The sequence below is a fragment of the Neomonachus schauinslandi genome, chromosome 2, assembly GCF_002201575.2.
Source record: "Neomonachus schauinslandi chromosome 2, ASM220157v2, whole genome shotgun sequence".
In the NCBI taxonomy this organism is placed as follows: Eukaryota; Metazoa; Chordata; class Mammalia; order Carnivora; family Phocidae; genus Neomonachus; species Neomonachus schauinslandi.
This window is the reverse complement of record NC_058404.1, coordinates 77,228,124-77,250,536: the sequence shown is the minus strand read 5'-3', so window position 1 is coordinate 77,250,536 and position 22,413 is coordinate 77,228,124. Positions and strand designations below refer to the sequence as shown.

General features: G+C 37.7%; 1 protein-coding gene across 1 annotated transcript in view; it reads right to left on the bottom strand.

Annotated features, from left to right (window-relative positions):
• The window catches only part of IQCM (IQ motif containing M), a 367,918-nt gene extending 345,977 nt beyond the window's left edge, over window positions 1–21,941 (bottom strand). Inside the window, exons 1-3 of the mRNA XM_044913077.1 lie at window positions 21,905–21,941; window positions 13,423–13,505; window positions 11,233–11,500 (exon numbers count right to left, since the gene is read on the bottom strand). Coding sequence (XP_044769012.1) covers window positions 11,233–11,500; window positions 13,423–13,505; window positions 21,905–21,941 — 388 coding nt within the window. The remainder of the gene's footprint in view (window positions 1–11,232; window positions 11,501–13,422; window positions 13,506–21,904) is intronic.
• Between the last annotated feature and the right edge of the window lie 472 nt (window positions 21,942–22,413).

Below are 22,413 nucleotides of genomic sequence, written 5' to 3'. Positions count from 1 at the left end.
CTAGGAGAAAATTACATGCCATTCCAAAAGATTTAATTACCCTAATACCCAGTTTATGGCTGTTTCTTTTCCAAACCCCCCAAAAGATATGTAAACCTCAGCCTACAGGCAAATCCTGCCAGTGGTAAATAATATGGTGGCCCCTGATGATAAGAAACTATATCACCGGGGAGCACACATATTTTTGTGTTTTCCCTTAGCGCAGAAATACAAGAGAGATGAGGGTATGGCTAGACAGAAAGGTTCATGGTTTGGGTTTGTGAGAGGACAAGGCATGCCTCACCCTGCCCCCTTCTCACTCTGACTAGAAGAGCCAAGCTGGGCTTTGTCCCTTCAAAGTGTCTCCAGCCTGCCGCCTGGAATGAGCAAATACACACTCCTCTGCACTACAAGGCTTAGTTAGAGGGCAGATGCTGCTCTGTGCAGAGAGCAGGGGAGGGAGGGTTGCTGCTGTCAAGTTCTGCCTATGGCTAGGAGGTGAGTTTAATTCTGGGAGAGGATTAACAAGCCACAGGGCTATTTATCCAGAGCCATATTCTCCCATCAGCTTTCTCTGTAACAAAAGGAACATTTTAATCTCCATTTGTCCAATTCCCGTGTCTTATTCTTCAATTCAATCGGTTCTAAATTTGGAAGGGAAAAAGGCAGTGTTACTCATAACCCTGGACTCACCCCCGCGCCCCCCCCAAGAAAACCCTGCAATATCTATATTTTTTTAAGAGAGAGAGAAAGGGAAAGTAATTTGTGCTAAACTGAAAGCGTCATGAGGGCAGGGACCACGGTACACGTTATCTGATTATTAAGGAGGAGCTTAATAAAACTTCTGAATAAATATATGAATAAGGAAATGAAAGTTGAAACAATTGGCCCTATTGATCACGCTTCTGCACTCATTATAACAAAGAAAATTATTTTTTTACATGATGTCTAGAAATGAAACTTATTTTTGGAAGGACATTGAATTAGTTCTATATGACCATCGTAACAAATTACTGAAAACTTGGTGGCTTAAAACAACTGAAATTTATCCTCTCAGTTTTGGAGGCCAGAAGTCCAAAATCAAGGCGTCAGCAGAACTGTACTCCTTCAAAGTCTCTACAGGCAAATCCATTCCTTGCCTGTCTCAGCCTCTGGGAGCTGCCAGCAGTCCTGGGCCTGTGGACACATCATTCCAATCCTGCCTCCATGGTTACATCGTGTCTCCTTTTCTGTGTGTCCATAATCTCCCTCTGGTTTTCCCATACAAAGATACTTGTGTGGCATTTAGGACCCACAGGGATAATCTAGGATAATCTCTTTAGCTCAAGACCCTTAACCTAATCACATCTGCAAAGATCCTTTTTTCCAAATTAAGGGAGAACATTTACAGGTTTTAGAAATTACGGGATATGCTATGTTTAAGTAGCTATGATTCAGCCTGTTACGCACACCTTAAGTGGAATTTTTCCTACAATGACAGGATAAAGAAGGTGTTTGCCTGAGATTACCAGTGAAAACCAACAGAAAACCAAATTACCTTAAACAAACAGAAGAAACTGAGGAGTGTGAAAGCTGAGATTTGGATCTAGGGAGTTGAACTCCCATGTTCTGAGCCACTAAACTATACTGCCTTCTCCAAAGGGGTGAGATCACCGATTCACATAAACTGGAAAATCCAGGTACAGTCTGTCTTCAGTAAAGCTTGGGTCAAAGGCTTAAACAATGTCATCAGGGCTTACTTATCTGCATCATTCAGCTCACTCTTCCACGTTGACCCTATTTTAGAATTCCGTGCTGTGTTCTCTGGTATCTCCAAGCTCACATCATCCTTGCTGATTTAAGCCCAATCACTCCGCCCATCACTGTGCTTAGGAGAATAAACTCATCTCTCTGGCTGTGCCTGAACCACATGACAAGGCTGGGGCTGGGGAGGTGGGCGACAGTGACAGCCCTTTCCAAACTACACAAAGTGGGAGGGAGTGTTTCTCCAAAGTCCAATCTGAGCACTGCAACCAGAGGTAAGGTTAAAGGATGCTGAGAAGCCAAAAGCAACAAAGGTTCTCTGAAGGTTTTCACTGCAAATAGGGAACCATTTCTAGGAAGCAGCTGCACTCATTTTAGTTCGCCAGAGAAGCTGGTATTACATTACTTGTACAGAAAGCTTATGTACAAATGACTTAGGAAAAACCCTAGCCCACTGTAAAATATTTCATTAGCCTCAGCTCTTCTCTGCCTATGTTCCTGGTCCAAAGCAAAACATGGAACAAATATGTTTAATCATAAAACCCCTGCAAGTCACTACTTTATCCTAAGATTTCTGTTATTCCCTAGATTATCCTCTGGGCTAATAAAATAATAGGAGGCAGATGGTAAAAAGAATGCCTTTTAATTGTCTCTAAATCCTTTATAATATTTGATAATTTTAAAAGTTAAGATACTATTACTTTATTAAAAGTTAATGAAGTTCATGACTATTTCAATGTAGTAAACCATGTTATTACAGAAGCAATGAGTCTCCTGTCTCAGAGTCCCTGTCCTGCATCTTTCTATTTTAGAACTTACCAGGTCAGCGTAAAAAAAGAAAAAGTATAGGAAGAAAGAACTGTGTTCAAGACATATGTCACTCAGATATATAATTTGCTATCTTAATTCTGTTTAAGTTCCTTTTTCAAGAGCATAGGTAAGCAAAAGAAAATTACTGGCAAGAAATGGGAAGAAACATAGCAATCTAAACCAGAAAGAAACTAAGAGAAGCAGAGAAGCAGTTGCAAAATTCTGTGATTATCCCAAATTTATTCCCTCATTTAGAAATTCCTCAAGTAAGGTCTATTTTTATACATAGAGGAAGATTAGTATGCTTCAAGTTGTAAAGCTCCAAAACTCAAATTATTTTGTAATATCAAATTCAATATAATTTTCTACCTCATTAAAAAAAATCTCTAGTTTCCATGTTTCTTATAAATTGTTATGGAACTTGGTCTTAAATTCTTCCAAGTAATTTTGTGGGAATGAGTAAAAAAACAATTTTAATGCATTTGTTAATATCATATGTATACTTAAAATCACTAAAATATAAAATAGAAGATTTTATATACATTGTTGATCAAAAAAATCTGTTTGGTAAGTTTTTACCACTGGGCAAAAAAATAAACATAGCACAAAGTCATTTTTCTTATAGATTTCTCCAGTACTTTCTAGCCACGTAGTTATTTTAAAGCATTATTAAAATTCATTACGCCTTCGTTTTATATTTAAAGGAAGATTTGTGTTTGGAAACCAAAGAATACATATACACGTGCACACACACACACACACACACACATCTACTCCTTTCTAAACTGGTTAAGGAACAATCCAATATTGAACCTAAATATATTTGCTTGACATGAATACCAGGAAATTTCATTGGGTTTAATTAAAATCTGTTTTTAAATTTAAATGACTCAAAATTACACGTAAGTATTTTTTGTTCCCAAGTGGATACATAAACAGATGAATATTATATATTATGTGGTAACTATAATCTAATATTTAATATATATTAAAGAAACAGATTTTTACGTGTGATTTCTAATTATCAAGATCCATAAATTGCTGGCAGCTTGACAATGTAAACTGGTTAAGCAGTACTGTAGATGTCTATATACTCGAAGAAGAAATCATTTTATTTTTTTTCTGATTTTGCTCTATTAAGAAAAATATGGACATGTATTATATGTAAGCACAAAGAACATATTTACTAAAAATGTTTGATATTATAATTGTTACAGTGTATTTTTAAAGTTGATATCCTTGGATCAAATTCAAGGAATGTTTGTTCTCATATAGATATTTAGCTTATGGAAGATAATGCAACTGATTTGTCAGTGCAGCGTGAGCAAAAGGTACATATATCATACACACAGGACTCACTTTTCTTTCTAATCTCACAAACTTTAATCAAGTTCTGGAATTAATACCACTGATATCTTAGATCATGCTTCCATTCACACTGAAGTGAAGATTGGGAATATGTTTAAAAAATAGATCCAAGTTACAGACTTAATATACACTTCTTGAGATAAGAACTTTGAGAAATGAATTCCAATTTTAATTCAAATGTAAACTCTAAGATCGGCATTTCACAGCTGTCTGGGTGGGCCACATGCAAAGGCTCCCAGGAAAATGCCTCTGACTTCAACAGAGCCTATAATAGGATTTTCGAGAGGACCGCTGTCCTCCTTATGCTCTTGATAAAACCTTGACTCCTTTCTCACATCCCCTACCCCCAAAATCCTTGGCCTCCTGAATACAAGCCACTAAAGAAAACAATCCCCAAACACAGACTACCATGAGAACGAATTACCACCTTCTATAAAAGACCCTCAGAACTAGTCTTCTCACTCTCTTTGCTGTTGACCTTAATCTCCACAGACCCTCACTCTTTCATCCTTCTTTAAATCACCTCCCCAAACTCTTCACTGTACCCTAAGAAACCCCAGATCTTTCATCAGCTAAAGTGATATTCTAGCTATGTTCTCACTCTAACCACCTTTATTTTTCTAAGGGCACAACTTCTTCAACAGCTCTCTGAAAGGGTAACTATTCTTCTCTTCTACCCTTTCCATACTCCAGAGCTCCGATAAAGTCAAATTCTTCCTTTATCCTTATTGACACTTCTCACCTATTTCTCTTTTCTCTTAACAAAAACAAAAAAAAGGGGGGGGGGGTACATTTTTTACAGCAAATTATCATTTCATAGTCCAAGCACTTCCACACTTTCCCAGACTATGATTATTTAACCTTTTTCCTCACTCCTCAAAACTCAGTACTTCCCATCCCATCCTCAAATGAAGACCTCACTTCTAATTTCACTGGAAAAAAAAAAAATAGTAGTAATCCTTCCATCTACCAATCATCCTGTGTCTGTGCCCATGCCCCTGTCTTCCTTCTAGGACAATGGATAAGCTTTCCTTGCTGTCTAAGGGATTCCTCCTACTTGACTGAAATGTAACATGGGGCACCTGGGTGGCTCAGTCAGTTAAGCATCTGACTCTTGGTTTCAGCTCAGGTCATGATCTCAGGGTAGCGGGATAGAGCCCCGCTTTGGGTTCCATGCTCAGCTGGGAGTCTGCTTGAGATACTCCTTCTACCTCTGCCCCTCCCCACCCAATTCGCATGCACAAGAGTGCATGCTCTCTCTCTCTCTAAAATAAATAAATAAATAAATCCTTAAAAAATTAAAAAAAAAAAAAGAACTATGAGTAACGTATTTCACACACTCCTGGTTTCCCCCCTTGCTGTTTATTTCCACTTCCTTTGCTGGGTATTCCTCTTCTTGCCCTCTAAATGTTGGCAACCTCCAGGACTTAGTCCTTGGATTTTTTTTTTTCCACCTACATTTATTTCTTAGATGATCTTATCTAAGTCAATGATTGTAAATAAAATTGGTATCTATGTTGTTCAATACAGTAGCCACTTGCCAACTGTAGCTGCTTAGCACTTGAAATGTGGCTAGTCCAAATTCTAAAATATACACTGGATTTGGGGGATTAGTATGAAAAAAACTGTAAAATACAATTTCAGATTGGCTATTTTCGATATATTAGGTTAAATAAATCTATTAAAATTAACTTTCCAGGGCACCTGGGTGGCTCAGTCAGTTAAGCGTCTGCCTTCAGCTCAGGTTATGATCCCAGGATCCTGGGATTGAGTTCCACATCGGCCTTCCTGCTCAGCAGGGAGTCTGCTTCTCTCTCTCTCTATCCCTCTGCCCTTCCCCCCCACTCGTTCTCTCTCTCTCTTTCTCTCAAATAAATAAAATCTTTTTAAGAATTTAAATTAAATTAATTTTCCTGTTTCTTTTAAGTTTGTTTGTTTGTTTACTTATTTATTTAATCTCTATACCCAATGTGGGGCTTGAACTCACAACCCCAAGATCAAGAGTCACATGCTCAAGGGGCCAGATGCCCCTTGCCTGTTTCTTTTTAATTTTTAATGTGGGCACTAGAACATTCTCAATCACATCTGTGGTTCATATTATATTTATATTAGACAATACTGATCTGTACCTGAATGACTTCAACCTTTCTTTCGTTTGAGCCCATACTTACATTACACACTACCTATTTGACACTTTCATTTTTGTATAATTGGCACATTAAACATAATGTGTCCAAATCTCAACTCTAGGTTTCTGCCCATTGAAAACTGTATGTTCCTCTCCTCCCTGTCTCAGAAAATGGCAATTCCTATCTTCCAGTTCATCAGGTCTAAAGTCTAAGAATCATCCTTCCTTGACTCTTTCTTTCCCTCACACTCCACACCCAGTCTTTCAGCAAGTACTGACAACTCACTATCAAAATATTTTTAAGAGAGTATTTTAAGAAAGAAAACAAGAAAGAAAGGGCTAATCTAAGAATCCTTTTTGAGTTGACCATCACTCCAAGAAACTGTTTGGGACATTTTGAGAAGCTTTATAGAGTGTAACTGAGACCCTTCTGCCCAGGGAAAGAAAGGAAGAAACAGTTATCCATTGACTCTTATCCTCCCTTCCTGGTGGCTCATGTGTCAGTGTTGAGCCCATTCCTATTGGTGTCCCAAGCCAGGAAGGCATCAGGGAAGCCTGGAGAAGGAAGCAGCCTCTACATCAGAAGCTGGAATAAGAAGTGAGTCTGAGAGGATTTCAAGTGGTATATGAAAGGTATTTGCCACAACTCTCAGAACAGTCCATGAGCATCTCTTCCCAACTCGCATAATCAGTGATGTAACATTGGTAGCTTGAAATTGGCTACTTTAGAATATTTACACCATGGAAACTGGCAAAGCTATAAATCAGGCTTCCTCCCTCTTGCCCACCATAGCCAGTTATTAAACATTTGCTAGCACCACACTGACTACAAGTTCTGTTTTTCAGAGAGCTACAGTTTACCCCTCTCCTGCTCCTTCTCAGAACTGCAGCCACATTAGTTCTTTTTGTACTTCTTTGAAATCACTTCTGTGCTTCCCTCCTTTGGGCCATTGCAGATGGTTTTCCCATGGCCTAGAACTCCAAGCAGGAATTACTTCTTGACCGAGTAATTCCTCTATATCTTTCATAGCTTACAATTGTCATTGCCTCTGGAAAGCCTTTGCTGACCCCCAGTCCAGGTCCCATTCATTTGTCATCTACTTTTAACTGCATATAAGTGATTATTTAATTGATACCTGTTTCTCCAGCTAGACTACAAGTTCCATGAGGGAGCAAATCATCACCATTTTTCTCACTTTTGCATTCCGCATGCTGAGTTTGTACATTTACTGAGTATCTCAACAAAAATTTTTCAATCAACAGTTATTAAAAGCACTTTTACCATTCTCCCATGAGTGGAATTGCAATTGTTTTAAGAGTATTAGAAGAGTCCTTATACTTGAAAATGGTGGGGGGGACCATGTTGAGAGGAGAACACAAGACATTTTTTGAACGGGCATCACTTCCAGCTATAATCCATTGATATAAACCCCCAGTCACATAGCTCTACCTAACTATGAGGGACATGAGAAAGGTACGTTAGCCAACTGTCCAAGAAGAAAGGATATAGTATTAAGTTTGATAAACTAGCCAGTCTCTGCCACAGTCAGCCCTTTTGGACATCAAATATCTATCCATTTTTATTTCCTGACAAATCACACTCTTCCTCTCCCCAAAGGAGGACCTAAAATTCAACCAAAGTACACATCCAGCTCAGAGTCCAGGATCTCTGGCTGTTTGCAGTCTTCCCCATCAGGTCCAGGTGTGACTCCTTCTGGCCGGGTAATAACGTGTACCAAACATAAAAATTATTTCCATCTTTCCCCAGAAGCACACAACATCCAGTAGTGGGGCAGGTACAGGATACCCTCAGGAAAAACTCTCTTAGTGAAAGGAAAAAAGAGAAGACACATAGCAATCACCATACCAAAGAAGTTATAGAATCTGCTGGGGAGTCACTGAGAAGCCCCTTACCCTGGAGGTGGGGAAGCTCTTTGAGTATACAGTGATTCTGTTCTGGGAGTAAACTCCCATATTCATTTTTTTAGTGGCCCCTGGATCCACTCTGGGAAGTTTTTTTCCTGCTTGTTGGCCACATCTTGCTATTATCCTCCTTCGGAACTGTACAGCTTTTGTGGATCACTTCCAAATAAAGCCACCGTATTTTACTTTTGAATATTCAATTAAACCAAGGTTCATGGTTTCACTGGCAATAAAAGTCTCTAAAATATTTGGTAGATTTTTTAATCTATTTTCTTCTAATTAATTCTTCATGCCAATAACCACATTCAATGTTTTTTTTTTTTTAAGCATAGCTTTAAAATTTCTTTTTATCTTCACTTCTTCACCCCTTGCCTTAGTCTTTCAACTTAGTAAGTGCCTGGAGGTGATCTGAGATAATGGGCTGGGTTAGGAAGGACATACCCTTAATCTGATTTTTGCTGCATTGATAAGTCTTAGACATTTGCTCAAAACCAAGGACCCAGATACCTGGTATGACTATGCCCTTTCATTTCTGCTTGCAAACCAGCCAATGCTTTTGTTAGTTCATCTCTTTTTTATAACTTCCCAAAGGCAGCCAAAACCACCAACATATTTCAATAATGCTATTTCCCAACTTCATCACCTAGAACAACAAAGCTCAGTAGGTACATGGTCTAGATTCCAACTGGTTTCTGGTGGCAGTTTTACCATTACATAAGATGCATCTCCAACCCTTTAATATGCCATATCTGTTTCCATGCTGCCACTTAGGACAAACCACTATGCCAATGAATCCCACAGCTCTTTCCCTGTGTCTTATGTTCCATCCATTGTTGACCAAATCTAGATAACTCTACCTCTCAAATATCTCTCAAATCTCTCCCCTCTGTTCTGTCCCCAGGATTGCTACCTTAATTCAAGTCATCCTTTCTCATATAAATTAGTCCCCTCATTGGTAGACTCTATGCCTCCAAAAGCCATCACACCTCATCTCTGCTCCCAGAAATGTTCTAAAATGCCAATGCAAACACTGCAACTTATTAAAACATCTGGATGGTTCCCATTGCTTTAAGGCTAAAATTCAAAGTTCTCCAATATCTAATCTCATCTCTAATTACTCTTCAATCTTCATTTCAGTTATGTAAAATCATTTTAGCTCCTGCAAATATACCACTATCACTTTCTCAGATATCCATTATCATGTAGAGGTTAGACCATTGGACTAGATAGAACTTTTCTTCTTTCTTGAGTAAACTTATTCATCCTTCAAAATGTACCAAAGACTTTAAATCTCCTAGGAAGTAGGAGTAAAGCTTGTTTTTATTACAGTATGGGTCACACTATAATTACATATATCAAGTTTAAACTTCTTGAGGACAAACAGCATATCTTTTGTCTCTATACATCTCACATCATAAGTAAATATTGGTTGAAAAAATGCATGACCCCCACAATTATGGCATAGCGATGACCCCCAACATCAATCTTCAATCTTCACCTGTCTCTCTCTCTCTTAACTGCCAGATCTTCAATTCCAACTTCCTGATGACTCTCTCCATATGCGTGTCTACTTGGCAGATCTAAAACTGAATCCATTATCTTTCCCATCCCCTTCTCCACCTGCCTAAAATCCATTTGTCCTCTGAATTCTGATCTCAACTTAATGATGTCTATCTACCCAGTTTTCCAGACTAGACACTTCAATGTCTTTCTTTAGGAATTCTTTGGTCAAGTGAATTGCTGATAGGTTAAAAACAGCAAGCAGAGTTCTTTTCTGCAGCATTTCATACAGCTTTCAATATATTAATGCTCAATATGAATCTCAACCAGTAAATGCATTTTCTTAAACTTACCTAACTAGAGATCCCTTTTGCTGAGAAGAATCCCTCAGAACTAGTGTTCAGAAGACTACACTTTGAGAAATGCTGCTGTAAATCCCTCTCCACCTTCTTCCCTGCCCTCAGCTTGAAGTCACCAGTGGCTTTCTATTATACACAGGTGCAAATCCTCAGCCTGCTATTATATTCTCTTCTAAATCTAGCCTCGCTCACCTTCCTAACCTCACTTCTTATCACATCTCTCCTTTCCCAAAACGCATCACATTCTTTCTTCCTTCAGAGCTTTAATATTTTTCTCCCATGGCTCAAAATGGCCTCTTCTTTTCCGACCCTACATTTAACAAACTTCTCCTTAAAACCCCTTCCTAATGAGATCTCTTCTTTTTTTTTTTTTAATTTTTTTAAAGATTTTATTTCTTCATTTGAGACAGAGAGATACAGAGAGAGAGCACGAGCAGGGGGAGAGGCAGAGGGAGAGGAAGAAGAAGACTCCCCGATGATCTGGGAGCCCGATGAGGGGCTCGATTCCAGGACCTGAAGATCATGACCTGGAGATGCTTAACCATCTGAGCCACCCAGGCACCCCTACTGAGATCTCTTCTGAGAAACTTTCATTCTGGCACTTGGTTGGTTACTCTTCAGTGTCTCCATAATGCTTTGCACTTACCTCTAGTACAGCAATTGTCACAACTGGTGATAAGAAATTACCCAGGCATTCATCCCCACCATTACTCTATGAGCCCTTTAATCTTTGTCTCTCCAGCTTCAAACATAGTGCCCGCCATAGAGCAGGCACTCATTGAATGAAAAAAATTCACATGAAAGAATAACATAACAAGCAATAACAAGAGAGGAAAAATGGAGGTGAAGTTATGAAGGCTTAAACAGAAATGTATCTTAGAAGTTATATATTTCAGCCATTAGTCTCTGGAAAACAGTATCACTTTGCTTAAATAGACTTCCAGGTTCTATCTTACCAAATTCCTGATAGAAAGTAAACCTTTACTATAATGTGTCTTAAAGGAAAATTCTATAGCTTCCAAAAAATCTTTTTGGGGTTTTGGGGGGAACACATTCACAGACAGCTTGCCTACTCTAACTATCCTGCTCAACAATAGAATTCAAAGCCATAAACCTCTCACTGCTTTATTAACTGTGAACTACACAGTCTGAGGTCTTATATTAGAAGAAATATCACTCTGTTGGAAGACGTGGCTAAGCAATTTTGTCCCAATAAATTCCTCATGCCCATTAGCATACTCTCTCCTCTCAATTTCTGGTGGCCCCAGAGCTTAGTAACTCTTTTAATCATGGCTCCCCACCTTCCACTGCTAAGAATTAAAGTGTGGGCTTTTGTTTCAACAAGGAAATTCCATTAAAAGCACACCAGAAGCAGTTTTGCCTGTTGGTTTAATGAACTTCTTTGCTACACCAAAAACTTACCTTTCACAATCAGATCCATAGAGTCCTTGAATTTTTCTTTTACACTAAAAATGAATGGCTCCTTGAAAGAAGTTTGTTGAGAGGGCTCCTTAAAATGTTCACTTTTGAACAGATGTTTGGGAAAACAAATACGTTTGTGTGCTGTCTGAAATTCTTGGACCACATCAAGTGTTTCCTTTTCTTTAATCTCCAAAGGTATGAATTTGCCAGATTTTGGTTTTTGATGTTTATTTTTAAAAACATTTATAGAAGTACCTTGGACTTTATTCTGTGAGTAAAACAAAAATAAATTTAATAAAATTTAATATTAATCATATAATAAAATTATACATTTTATTAATAAGTTAATAAAATTATATCCACTAAATGCATTTTACAACATACCTTACTATATAAGATATTTACTATAAAGCATATGACAGTAATCAGGTAAAGCAGATGCTATCCTTTATAGTTCTCCAAAAGCCCTTAACAAGAATGAGGGTTATACGCCACTTAAAATAAAAATGTAAATTCTCCAATAGTAATTTTCTCCTCATATGTGATATTTTCAAATGCAACTTTAAAGTCCATTTTAAAACAGAAGTTTTCAAATAGTAAGCATATAAGAATTTAATAATTTTCAAGCAACTTTTAAGCATTTTCTAATGTCCATAAAATGCTAACACTCTCAAACCTCTTTCTGTTGAATATAAGAAATTATAGCTCATACATGGAAATAGGTTCTCAAGAAAAGTATACTAATAATCAGATATGTATTTCAGATCCTTTCAATCACTTAATTCCTTCTTACTTTTGACTACCTTGAGTAATAGAAAAATAATACAGCCCCAGGTCTCTGACAGGTAATTATCCAAACCATTATAATTGTTCTATTCTAGACATTCTCTTGGCCCATAGATAGAGCTATAGTTCCCTGCCCTCATCACTCCCCTCCAAAAAAAATGTTGCCAACTCAAGACACCAATAAGGAGGTTTTAATATGCTAGTACTATGTTCTGCCAAGCAACCACAGGTGGAAGAGTATACTCTTATGATTGGAAAAAATTCTTTAAAAAGTCAAGTACATCTATCTAAAGTACATCTATCTAACTCTTTAGTCTGTGAAGTTTTCATCCCATGTGCCTACTAATGAAATCAATATAATTTAAAATTATTTTTAATCAGTTAGAGGAAAAACTTAGTTAAGCAGTGTTAACAATGTTGATTAGAAAATTAAAACCACCTATGACCAGTCTCAGCCTAGAGGACCATTCAAATGAAACATATGTAACAATTATAATCCCCCTCCCCTACACTGTAAGCATTGAAAAATATTTAAAATCGTTATCTAAAATTCAGTTTTAAAATAAAAAGTATTGGGGTGCTCAGCAGGGAGTCTGTTCTCCCTCTGACCCTACCCCCTCTTGTGCTCGTGCACTCTCTCTCTTTCTCAAATAAATAAAATCTTTAAAAAAATTTTTTTAAGTATTCAAAAGGGGATGGTATACTGTGGCCACAGTAAGTCATCTTAAGATCCCCTTTCCTCACCTATCTCCCCAAAGACCCATTTGTCACAATAGCAGCTGTTCCCCCAAATTTCCATCTCCTCTGGAGATGCTTTCCTCTAAAATTTCACCCTGTGCTAACTCCCCTATCTCTTTGCTGACCCATTCCCTTACACTCCTTCTCACCTTCCAAATCTATGCCATTCAGCAAATATTTATTGAGCCAGCCACAAAGTTTGTTGCTGGAGATGCAACAGTCAAAAAGAATCACTGCCCTCAAGGAACGATCAGACTGGTAAACGGCTCTTAACACAAGGTGATATGAAAGAAGATACAGGGAAGCATGTCATGCTGGGGGCACACAGCTCATGGCATATTTCCTAGTTTAGCTTTATCTAATAGTGTTTAAATACAGATATTTATTTGAGATATGTAATTCAAATATTTCTGTGATAATTCATCGAAACATTAAAAATTGGATTAAATGTGCAAATACACATGTAATTAAATAATCTGGATAGCTATAAAAATCTTATTTTTAAATGCAATCTAAAATCAATTTTTATAGCTAGTAAAGATTTCATTTGTCTCTTCTATTCAGAATCTATTAGGGTTCATGCAACCATTTGGAACAATCACTGTAGTATACAAAAATAGTTATTAGTTTCCTGAAAAATAAGTTAGATAAAGGCAAAGCATTAACCTCATTTATTTTCTCATAATGTTGGGCAATGAGAGTTTTCGCTTCTTGAAAAAAATCTTGCTTGGTGATCTCTAATACAGGACCTAAAACAGAAAAACAGAATGTTTTATTTTTTAATGTAATTAATGTACTTTCTTAATCACAAATGGCAAAACTATGAGATTAAAATTTGGGCAGTGATGATTCTTGCAGAACATTATAAAAGATAAGTGTTCCAAGTGGAAGTTAACAGTGGATGCAAAAGAAGTTCATGTAATGCTCCTTCAAGGTAATATTTTACTTTAGAAAACATCAGCTTACAAAGGTGAGAGTGATAAGGTAGATTATTCTAATTTATTAAAGTCTAGGGGAACCAATTATAGTACACAAAATTTAAATCCCCTTCAGCTTTTAAAGTTCTTTAAATATTACTATACAGACACATAACATGACTTGGGCGCAAAAACAATTAACAAATCTAAGTGTGTTTTCTATACCCGATGACTAATTCATATGGCTGTACATTTCTTTACTAATATTTACCTTCCAATAGTTAAAATTATAACTGCAAAATAAACTCAATAGGTTTATTAGGCAGGAATAGCAGTGACATAAAAAATACACACCTACAAATGGGTAACATTATAATAACTCTTATCCCATTTATATTTTCTTAAGATTCTTATTCTTTTTATCCCAAGCTATGTATAGAATTCTATAGCATAGACTACATCATTCTCATTTAGTCTTGTCTAAGTTTTTCTCCTGATATATTTCCTTCATTATTAGCTGATTCTGACATTTATAAGTGTTTCTTGGCTTCCTCTTCTTAACCTGGACTCAGTGAAGTTTAAGTATATTACCAAATTATTGATTCAAATCGGCTTTTCAATCTAGCCAGTGTGATCCCCATTCCTATAACTCTACCTCCTTTAGTATTCTTAGGATCAAGATTTTCTCTCTTCTTTTCACCCTCTCATGTTTTAAGCAATTAAAAAATTCATCTTGGGTGCCTGGGTGGTTCAGTCAGTTAAGCGTCTGCCTTCGGCTCAGGTCATGATCTCTGGGTCCTGGGACCGAGTCCTGAGTTGGGCTCCCTGCTCAGCAGGGAGTCTGCTTATCCCTCTCCCTCTGTCTCTCCACCCCCCGCTCGTGCTCTCTCTCTCCCCCGCCCTCTCTCTCGCTTTCAAGTAAATAAATAAAATCTAAAAATTAATTAATTAAAAAGTCATCTTCATGCAAATCAAAATCATAATGAGATACTACTGTCTTAGTCCATTTGGGCTGCTGTAACAAAATGCCACAGGCTGGGTGACTGACAAACAACAGACATTTATTTCTCACAATTCTGGAAGCTAGTAGTGCAAGATCAAGGTGTCAGCATGGTCAGGTGAGGGTCCTCTTCCAGGTCCCAGACATCTCATTGTATCCTCACAAGGTGGAAGGGACTAGGGAGCTCTCTGGGGCCCCTTTTATAAGAGCACTAACCCGTTGATTGAGGGATCCACCGTCTGACCTAATCACCTCCCAAAGGCTCTACTTCCTAATATCATCACCTTTTGGGGTTGGAATTTCAACATTCCAATTTTGGGGGGACCCAAACATTCAGATCACAGCAGACACCACCACATACTCATCAGAATGGCTAAAATTAAAAAGACTGATGACAGCCAAAATTGGTGATGCTGTGGAGCTACTGGAACACTCATGTGTCTCTGGTAGAAATGCAAGATAAGATAATCAGCTTGGAAAAATTATAGCAATTTCTTATAAACCTTAATATACACCTAACCTGGGACCTAGCAATCCCACTCCTAGGTATTTATCAAAGAGAACGAAAAATATTTTTACAAAAGCGTTGTACAGGAATGCTCCTAGAAGCTTTATTCATAAGAGTTCTAAATTCGAAACAGCCCAGATGTGTATCAACAAAAGAACAGTAAACAAACTGTGGACTATTCACAAATGAAATACCACTCAGCAATAAAAAAGAATCAAGCTACTGACATACACAACATGGATGAATTTCAAAATCATTATGCAAACTAAGCATTCTTACAACACACACACACACACACACACTACTTTATGGTTCCACTTATATGAAGTTCTAGTGCAAACACAGCTAATATATGGGAGATAGAAAAGAACAGTGATTTTTCTGGTCAGGGATGGCATGGATTGAGTGAGAAGGGACAGGAAGGAAATTTCTGGGGTAACAGTAATGTTCTATACTCTGATGCACGGTGGATCAATCACACAGGAATATGTAATTATTATAACTCAATGAATATATACTGAAGATTTTGGCATTTTGTTGTCATACATTTTATATCAATAGAATAAAAAATAGAAGCAAATAATGAATCTTGACTAATGATATGCATGTTGATGGATGGATACAAAATAAATCAAATGCAGTAAAATATTCATGGTAAAAACTGGGTGGTAAATCTACGGGTGTTAATTTAAAATTCTTTCAAGCTTGCTGTATGTTTGAAATTTTCATAACAAAATATTGGGGACAAGTTCTCCCTTCATTCCTTCACAAAATTTCCCCTGACTTTTCTCCGTGTAGACTCAGGGGCCACAGGCAGCTGTTAGTTTGGGGACAATACCATCCTGAGGACTGAAGCCTGGGGGAGACCCTCGCAATAAAGGAGGGAGCCAATTGGACTCTAGCCACCCCCTTGAAAGTGCTGGGTTAGGAGAAAAAGCATCTACTAAGGTGTCCCATCACCGGGCAGTGGAATTGCTGCTCTGCAATCACTCTAGAAAAAAACAACCTCTTTTCTTGCTCCCTAGCTTCTTCCCTCTTTCCACTCTCACCTAGGGCAAGTATGTAAGTCATCGACAAACCCAAATCTCCCTGTCCGCCCACACTTGCCTCTGTATTGCCCTACATTCAGAGCTATCTACATATTTCTAAGGATATAGATTGGTGGATTTTTTTCTTCTTTCTAATAAAAAAATACTTGCCAAGACTTCATGCACGTGCTTCAAGACGTATACATGTTCCTTGTGTAGATCAGAGCACAAAGTCACACATCAATCATTATATGGTTCACATAAATGTCACCACTCAAAGCCATATGATGCACGGTCCTCACATGGAAGAGACAGGCGTTCTGGAATGAAAACTGTTTCATCAAGTTTCAACTAAAATCTAAATCTACTTTGAGGAGGCTTCTAACCAGACCATGTGCTCCCCAGAGGAAAAGCAGTAACGTATTCTGAGGAGTGATGCCACAACCTCTCCTCTGTTTCTTCCTCTCACGACCATCTTTCCTCCTTTAATTCCCTTCTTCTGACTACCTCCCCTATAATTACTTATAATTACAGTATTGCCATGTATCATACACATGACAAACAATAAAACTTATTCATAATGAAAGAATGAAGTCACCGGTTTTTGGTGAAAATGTAGCTTTATAAAAACTATCATGTCTTCATTCTAAATGAAGATCTAGTCTTCATTTATAGGCAAAGCTCTGACAGGCAGAGGGCCCTTCCGAAGTCAGCCATGCTGGAAGCCCACCCAGGAGCTGGTCTCCTGAGTTGTTTCCTGCTTTTTTTCTACATATCTGCTGCCTTTCCCAACTTCATAAACTACTTCTTGTGAGTACTGGAGACTCCTCTGAGGTTTGCCTGGTCACTCTAGTGAAATATTTGCCTTTCATCGCCACTTTCTGCTATGGACTGAAGACATGTATTCCCCCAAAATTCATATGTTGAAACCTAATGCCCAATATGATGGTATTAGGAGGAGGATTCTGAGGGTGGAGCCCTCATGATTGAGATTAGTGCCCTTTGAAGGAGCCTCCAGAGAGCTAGGTAGTCCCTTCCACCCTGTGAACCTACAGTGAGAAGACATCCGTCAGTGAGGAAGCAGGACTCGCTGGACACCAAATCTATTGGCACCATTATCTTGGACTTCCCAGTCCCCAGAACTGTGAGAAATAAATTTCTGTTGCTTATAAGCCACTCAGATTATGACATTTTGTTACAGCAGCCCAAACAGACCAAGACACTTTGATTTCAAGCTGCCAGTCCTGAGCCCTCATTGTAATTTAATGTGCTGATAAAGCTGTTGATATTTTCCCTTCTTAATTGGCCTTAGACAGAGGAGTTAAATTCCCAAGGCAGCATCTTACTTCTCTCTGGGCTCTTTGATGACCAGTGCATCTGGTTTTCCCCATCACCAAGAGCCACCTGTCACCTGTGAACTGTGGAGAAGCTAGGATACACTCTGGCAAAGCTAATGGCCCTCTTGGAACCAGCAAGTAGATTCTGACTCATCAAGGGACTGCCACCATGAACCCAGTCAGGCAGTGAAGTTCTTGAACAGGACAAGGCCTGGGACTGTTCTTAAAGGGGCAGAGAAAGACAGCCACCACCCGAAAAGAGTGATTTCTCACAGATCCTAAAACGGCTCCAGCTGAAGGCATGTTGACACGCTGACTCCAAGGTGGCATTTAAGCCTGAGCCCTCGTTGGCATTTAAGATGCTGAGGCAGGGGCGCCTGGGTGGCTCAGTTGGTTGGGCGACTGCCTTCGGCTCAGGTCATGATCCTGGAGTCCCAGGATCGAGTCCCACATCGGGCTCCCTGCTCAGCGGGGGGTCTGCTTCTCCCTCTGCCCTCTTCCCTCTCATGCTCTCTGTCTCCCATTCTCTCTCTCAGATAAATAAATAAAAAATCTTAAAAAAAAAAAAAGATGCTGAGGCAGCTGTTCGGATTTTCTCCTATAACTAAAAATTAGCCTTTGAACCAAAAAGTTAAATTCTCAAGGTAGCACAAGAGCATTCATATCTGAGCGCCTTAGGAAAGGCAAATGGCTGGTGCCAGTTTGTCCCAGAAAAGAAAAGGAAAAAAAAAAGGAAAAGAAAAGGCAAAGCTAGTGTGTGCTATTTTTATAATTTGAGTTGAATATATATATTCAACAAATGAGCCTAAAATTATGAGAAATTAAACAACTTTGATGTTAAGAATCCATCCAATTAATCTTTGAAGCTTCTGTTTCTTTGTTCATAATATGTTAAGTATACAAGCATTCAGCTTTTATACATTGAAGTGCACATTGGAACTTCAATTATTAAGAGGAAGTTGTCAAGGTCTGCTCCTTCTCTTAAAAAAAAAAAACCTGTAACTGAGGCTTTGTTTATTTGCAAATATATACTCATAGCATATAGAGTGACTTTTAAGAGCTCTCATTCCTGAGTCACACTATTTTGGTCTTGAATTACAATTTGCTCATGAATCTTATTTTATTGTCTTAAGCCTTCATTTTCTCATTTGTAAAATGAGGATAATAATAATAATAATAATATATCTTGCATGGGGTTGTGAGGATTCAATTGGACTTGGTTACAAAGCACTTAGCACAGCGCCTGGCACATAATAAGTTTTCAATAAATGTGAGCAATTATTACTGTAGTTATTGTATTATTACTATCAGTGAGCTAAACTTTTCTCCAACCATGTTTATATTATTAATTTCATTAGTCAATCCTCATTTCTTCTGTAGCACAAAGATAAATTTCAACTTTCTAAATTGGTTTGAATAAATCTGGTCTTATTATAGTTCTTTTTATCCAAAACTAATTAATTAATAGATTTGCAAATAATAAAATTTCATTATACTTTGGATCCTTCAAGTTACTAACCCCCCAAAAGCAATAAAAATTATTATAAGCAATAACAAATATTTTATGATAAAGTTCATGAAGAGATTGAAATACTTACACTACCTACATAAAACATGAGTGCAAATATTAACATTTCCATGGGGAAAGATAATGAATTTCTAATGCCAAACAATTTCACCAGCCTAAAATATTTTCTTACATTTATTTTATATTAAAAAAAAACTCACTCTTCGTATATCATCAATTTAATGGTATTATGACTAGTAGTTCATAAAACCTCAGAATTCTCTTAATGCTTTAGAGCTCTGTGTAATTGCTCTAGTAAATCTGTGAAGTGAAAATACTAGAAGACCTGACTATGGAAGCTATAACAGGGAACAAGCCACTGGCCATCTCTTGATTGTATCATTGAGCAAGTCTTTTCTCCCCTAGAAAGACCTAGGGACTTGCAAACATGTGTTTTTTATAACCATAACAAAAATAACTGGCCTTACTAAGAGGCTTTCTAACCTTCCTACAAACAGGCTGCACTCTCCAGAGACTTCACAAAAATTTACTAAGGAGATATCCTAAACAAAGATGTATGACTATATGGCTAAGGCCTCCTTTGCCTATATAGTCAAAGTAAGTGCCTGTGTGTTTGATTTCACAGGTGTTAGAAAAGCCATACCTCAGACTCAATGAGGTTTAGTAATATGCTCATTAAGCACCTACTAAGTCCCAGATGCTAAGTGTGCTAAATTTGGTGCTAATTTGGTGCTAAATGTGCTGAAATAAATAGGACATTGGTTACCCCTACCTTCCAGGTATTTAGAGCCTAACTCCAGAAAAACTGTTGTCAATAAAGGCCATGACATTTGGTACGATCCATATGCTATGACACAGGCCAGCATAAGTCACCAACATCCCACCAACTGCCAGCTCATGAATGTATGAATTCCCCTTTAAAGATATAAGACTTTGCATTGTATTATTAGAGATGAGGTTTAAAACAGAAATATCCCAAGAGAAATAAAACAGTGAATCAAATCCAGACTAAGGCGCTGGTTTTAAAACGGTGCTTCGTCAATTTCATGTGCCTTCGGGGCTCTTCCGTCTTTCAATCAGAGCATCTCAGACCTTATCTGTTTTACATATTTGAGCTCTTCCTAAGTTTTCATTTTGCAGGAAATATTCCTTGGCTAAAAATAACAAACACACAGCAAACAAGTGAAAAACAAACTAACAAAGGATTAAATATTACTGTGTGTGCTGAAAGATCTTCTTCTCAAAGCAGGTTCAGAGGAAGGGCAGAGTTAGGTTAGGAGCTTTAGGGATGAGGAGCAGGAGAGGGAAGCCGGAACAAAGATGGTTTAATTCATTCCAGGGAAAAGAGTTGTGGAAACTAGGAAACGGAAGGGAAGCCCTTCGAAGAGGAACCTCAAAGAAAATAGTTTATATTCAATTTCATTACATATAAGTGAGGAAAATATAATTTGTCTAATTTCTTTTCAAAAAGAGTACAAAAACCAAGTGAAACCCAAATTCCAAGTGGCATATGGCTATCATCTCCTAAAACCTATATTCGGCAATCATTTCCACAACACATTCTGCATTAAGACCCAACGCTCCACTTCCAATGAAACAGCATTCTGTTGAGTTGTCTCTTACACACTTTTCCTCACTCCCCCACTTTCTTTATTCCTTCTTTAGCAAAGTGGCTTATTGTCTTTGCAATAATAAGTGATTAATAGGTTGCCTACCTACCTCAGGGAGAATTTACAGTGCACCTCCCCTCTAAAAAGAAAAAAAAAATCTCTCTATGTTAATCTCTCTGAGTGGGATTCAGTTGCTAAGGAGATACAGGGGAATTCCCAGCTTTCAGGATCAAGTCTTCAAATATAATTTAAGTAATTATGGGCATGACCCAAAGGCAAAATGGAACTAGAGAACATTCTTCCTTTCTGCCCTTTCCATCTAAAAAATGTGCTGTATTATCCAAATAGAGAGTTACAGTAATCCACATGGCTCTCTATTTGTAGCCTAGAACAGAAGCCCACTGGCCTGTACCATATACTGTCTGGGGTCACAAGAGCCAAGGGGAAGTTGCTTAACCAGAAAACCTTGATAATCCCAACCCTCTATTCAGCACTCTGTGTTTCTCAATCAGGCTATCTAAGCCTAAATTTAAGATTAACCGAAGTGTTGCCAAGTCTAGATCAGCTCTAAAAGAAATACAATGTGAGCCACATATGTAATTTAAAATTTTCTAGTAGTCACATTTTTAAAAATGAAAAGAGATGAAATTAATTTAAAAAACATACAGTAATTATTATAGATTTTATTTAAATTATATCCAAGTATTATCATTTCAACATTAATCAATATTAAAAATTAATGAGATACTTCACATTCTTTTTTTGTTCTGCCTTCAAAATCTTGTATTTTGTACTTATATACCTCTCAATTCAGATACTGGCCTTAGATTTGCTAAAGTATCCACTTGCAAAAATATATTCACATACTCAAGTTGTTCCAAACATGGTTAAAAGTTTTCCAATGACTGAATTATCAGTTTTTTGTCCTGAAATTAAAATGACTTAAAATTAAATATTCAGTTCCTTAGTTTCCCTGGTGACACTTCAAGCACTGAATAGCCATTTGTGGCTAGTAGACACCATATTGGACAGCACACTACATTAAAACCTGCTATAGATATCTCAAAAGTTGGTGACATTGAAATAAAGGGAATGAGATGAATTCTTACAAGGTGCACCAATAACTTTAGTGTTCTAAGGATTAATAATTAAAAGTCTCCTCAAAGCTGGTGGAGCATGAAGCATTATGCACTGAGTTGTTACGGAAGTGTGATACTCACATTCTGCCTTATAAGGCATAGCCTTTGCAGCAACCATGATGGGCGGTTAGGGTGATCTTCTTTTTTGAAAGTTGGGCTCCAAGTCCCTAAACACAATTACATTAAGTAATGCATTGATTATAAATACTAATTTTTAGCTATTTCTTTCACCCACTCATTAAAAAAAATTGGATGAATTATTAACACTTGTTATACATCACTCCTCTGCTCTAAAATCTTCCATGCCTACCCCTCCAAAAGACAGAGATAACAACAGCTAGCTCTGGGTGGGGCTCTGTGGTTTACCAAGTGCTTGTATATACGTATTACCTTACTGGTTCCAAACAACCTGACAGGAACTATTGTCCCACTTTTGGCAGATGTGGAAACTGGAGCTCAGAGATGTGAGACAACTTGTCGATGTAAGCAGTTATTTCATGGCACATACAGAACTCAAGTCCCCATCTTTGGGCCTAAGTCCTAAACAGGCTTCTCCAATTTCTCACTATTTTCCAAATAATATCCTGTTA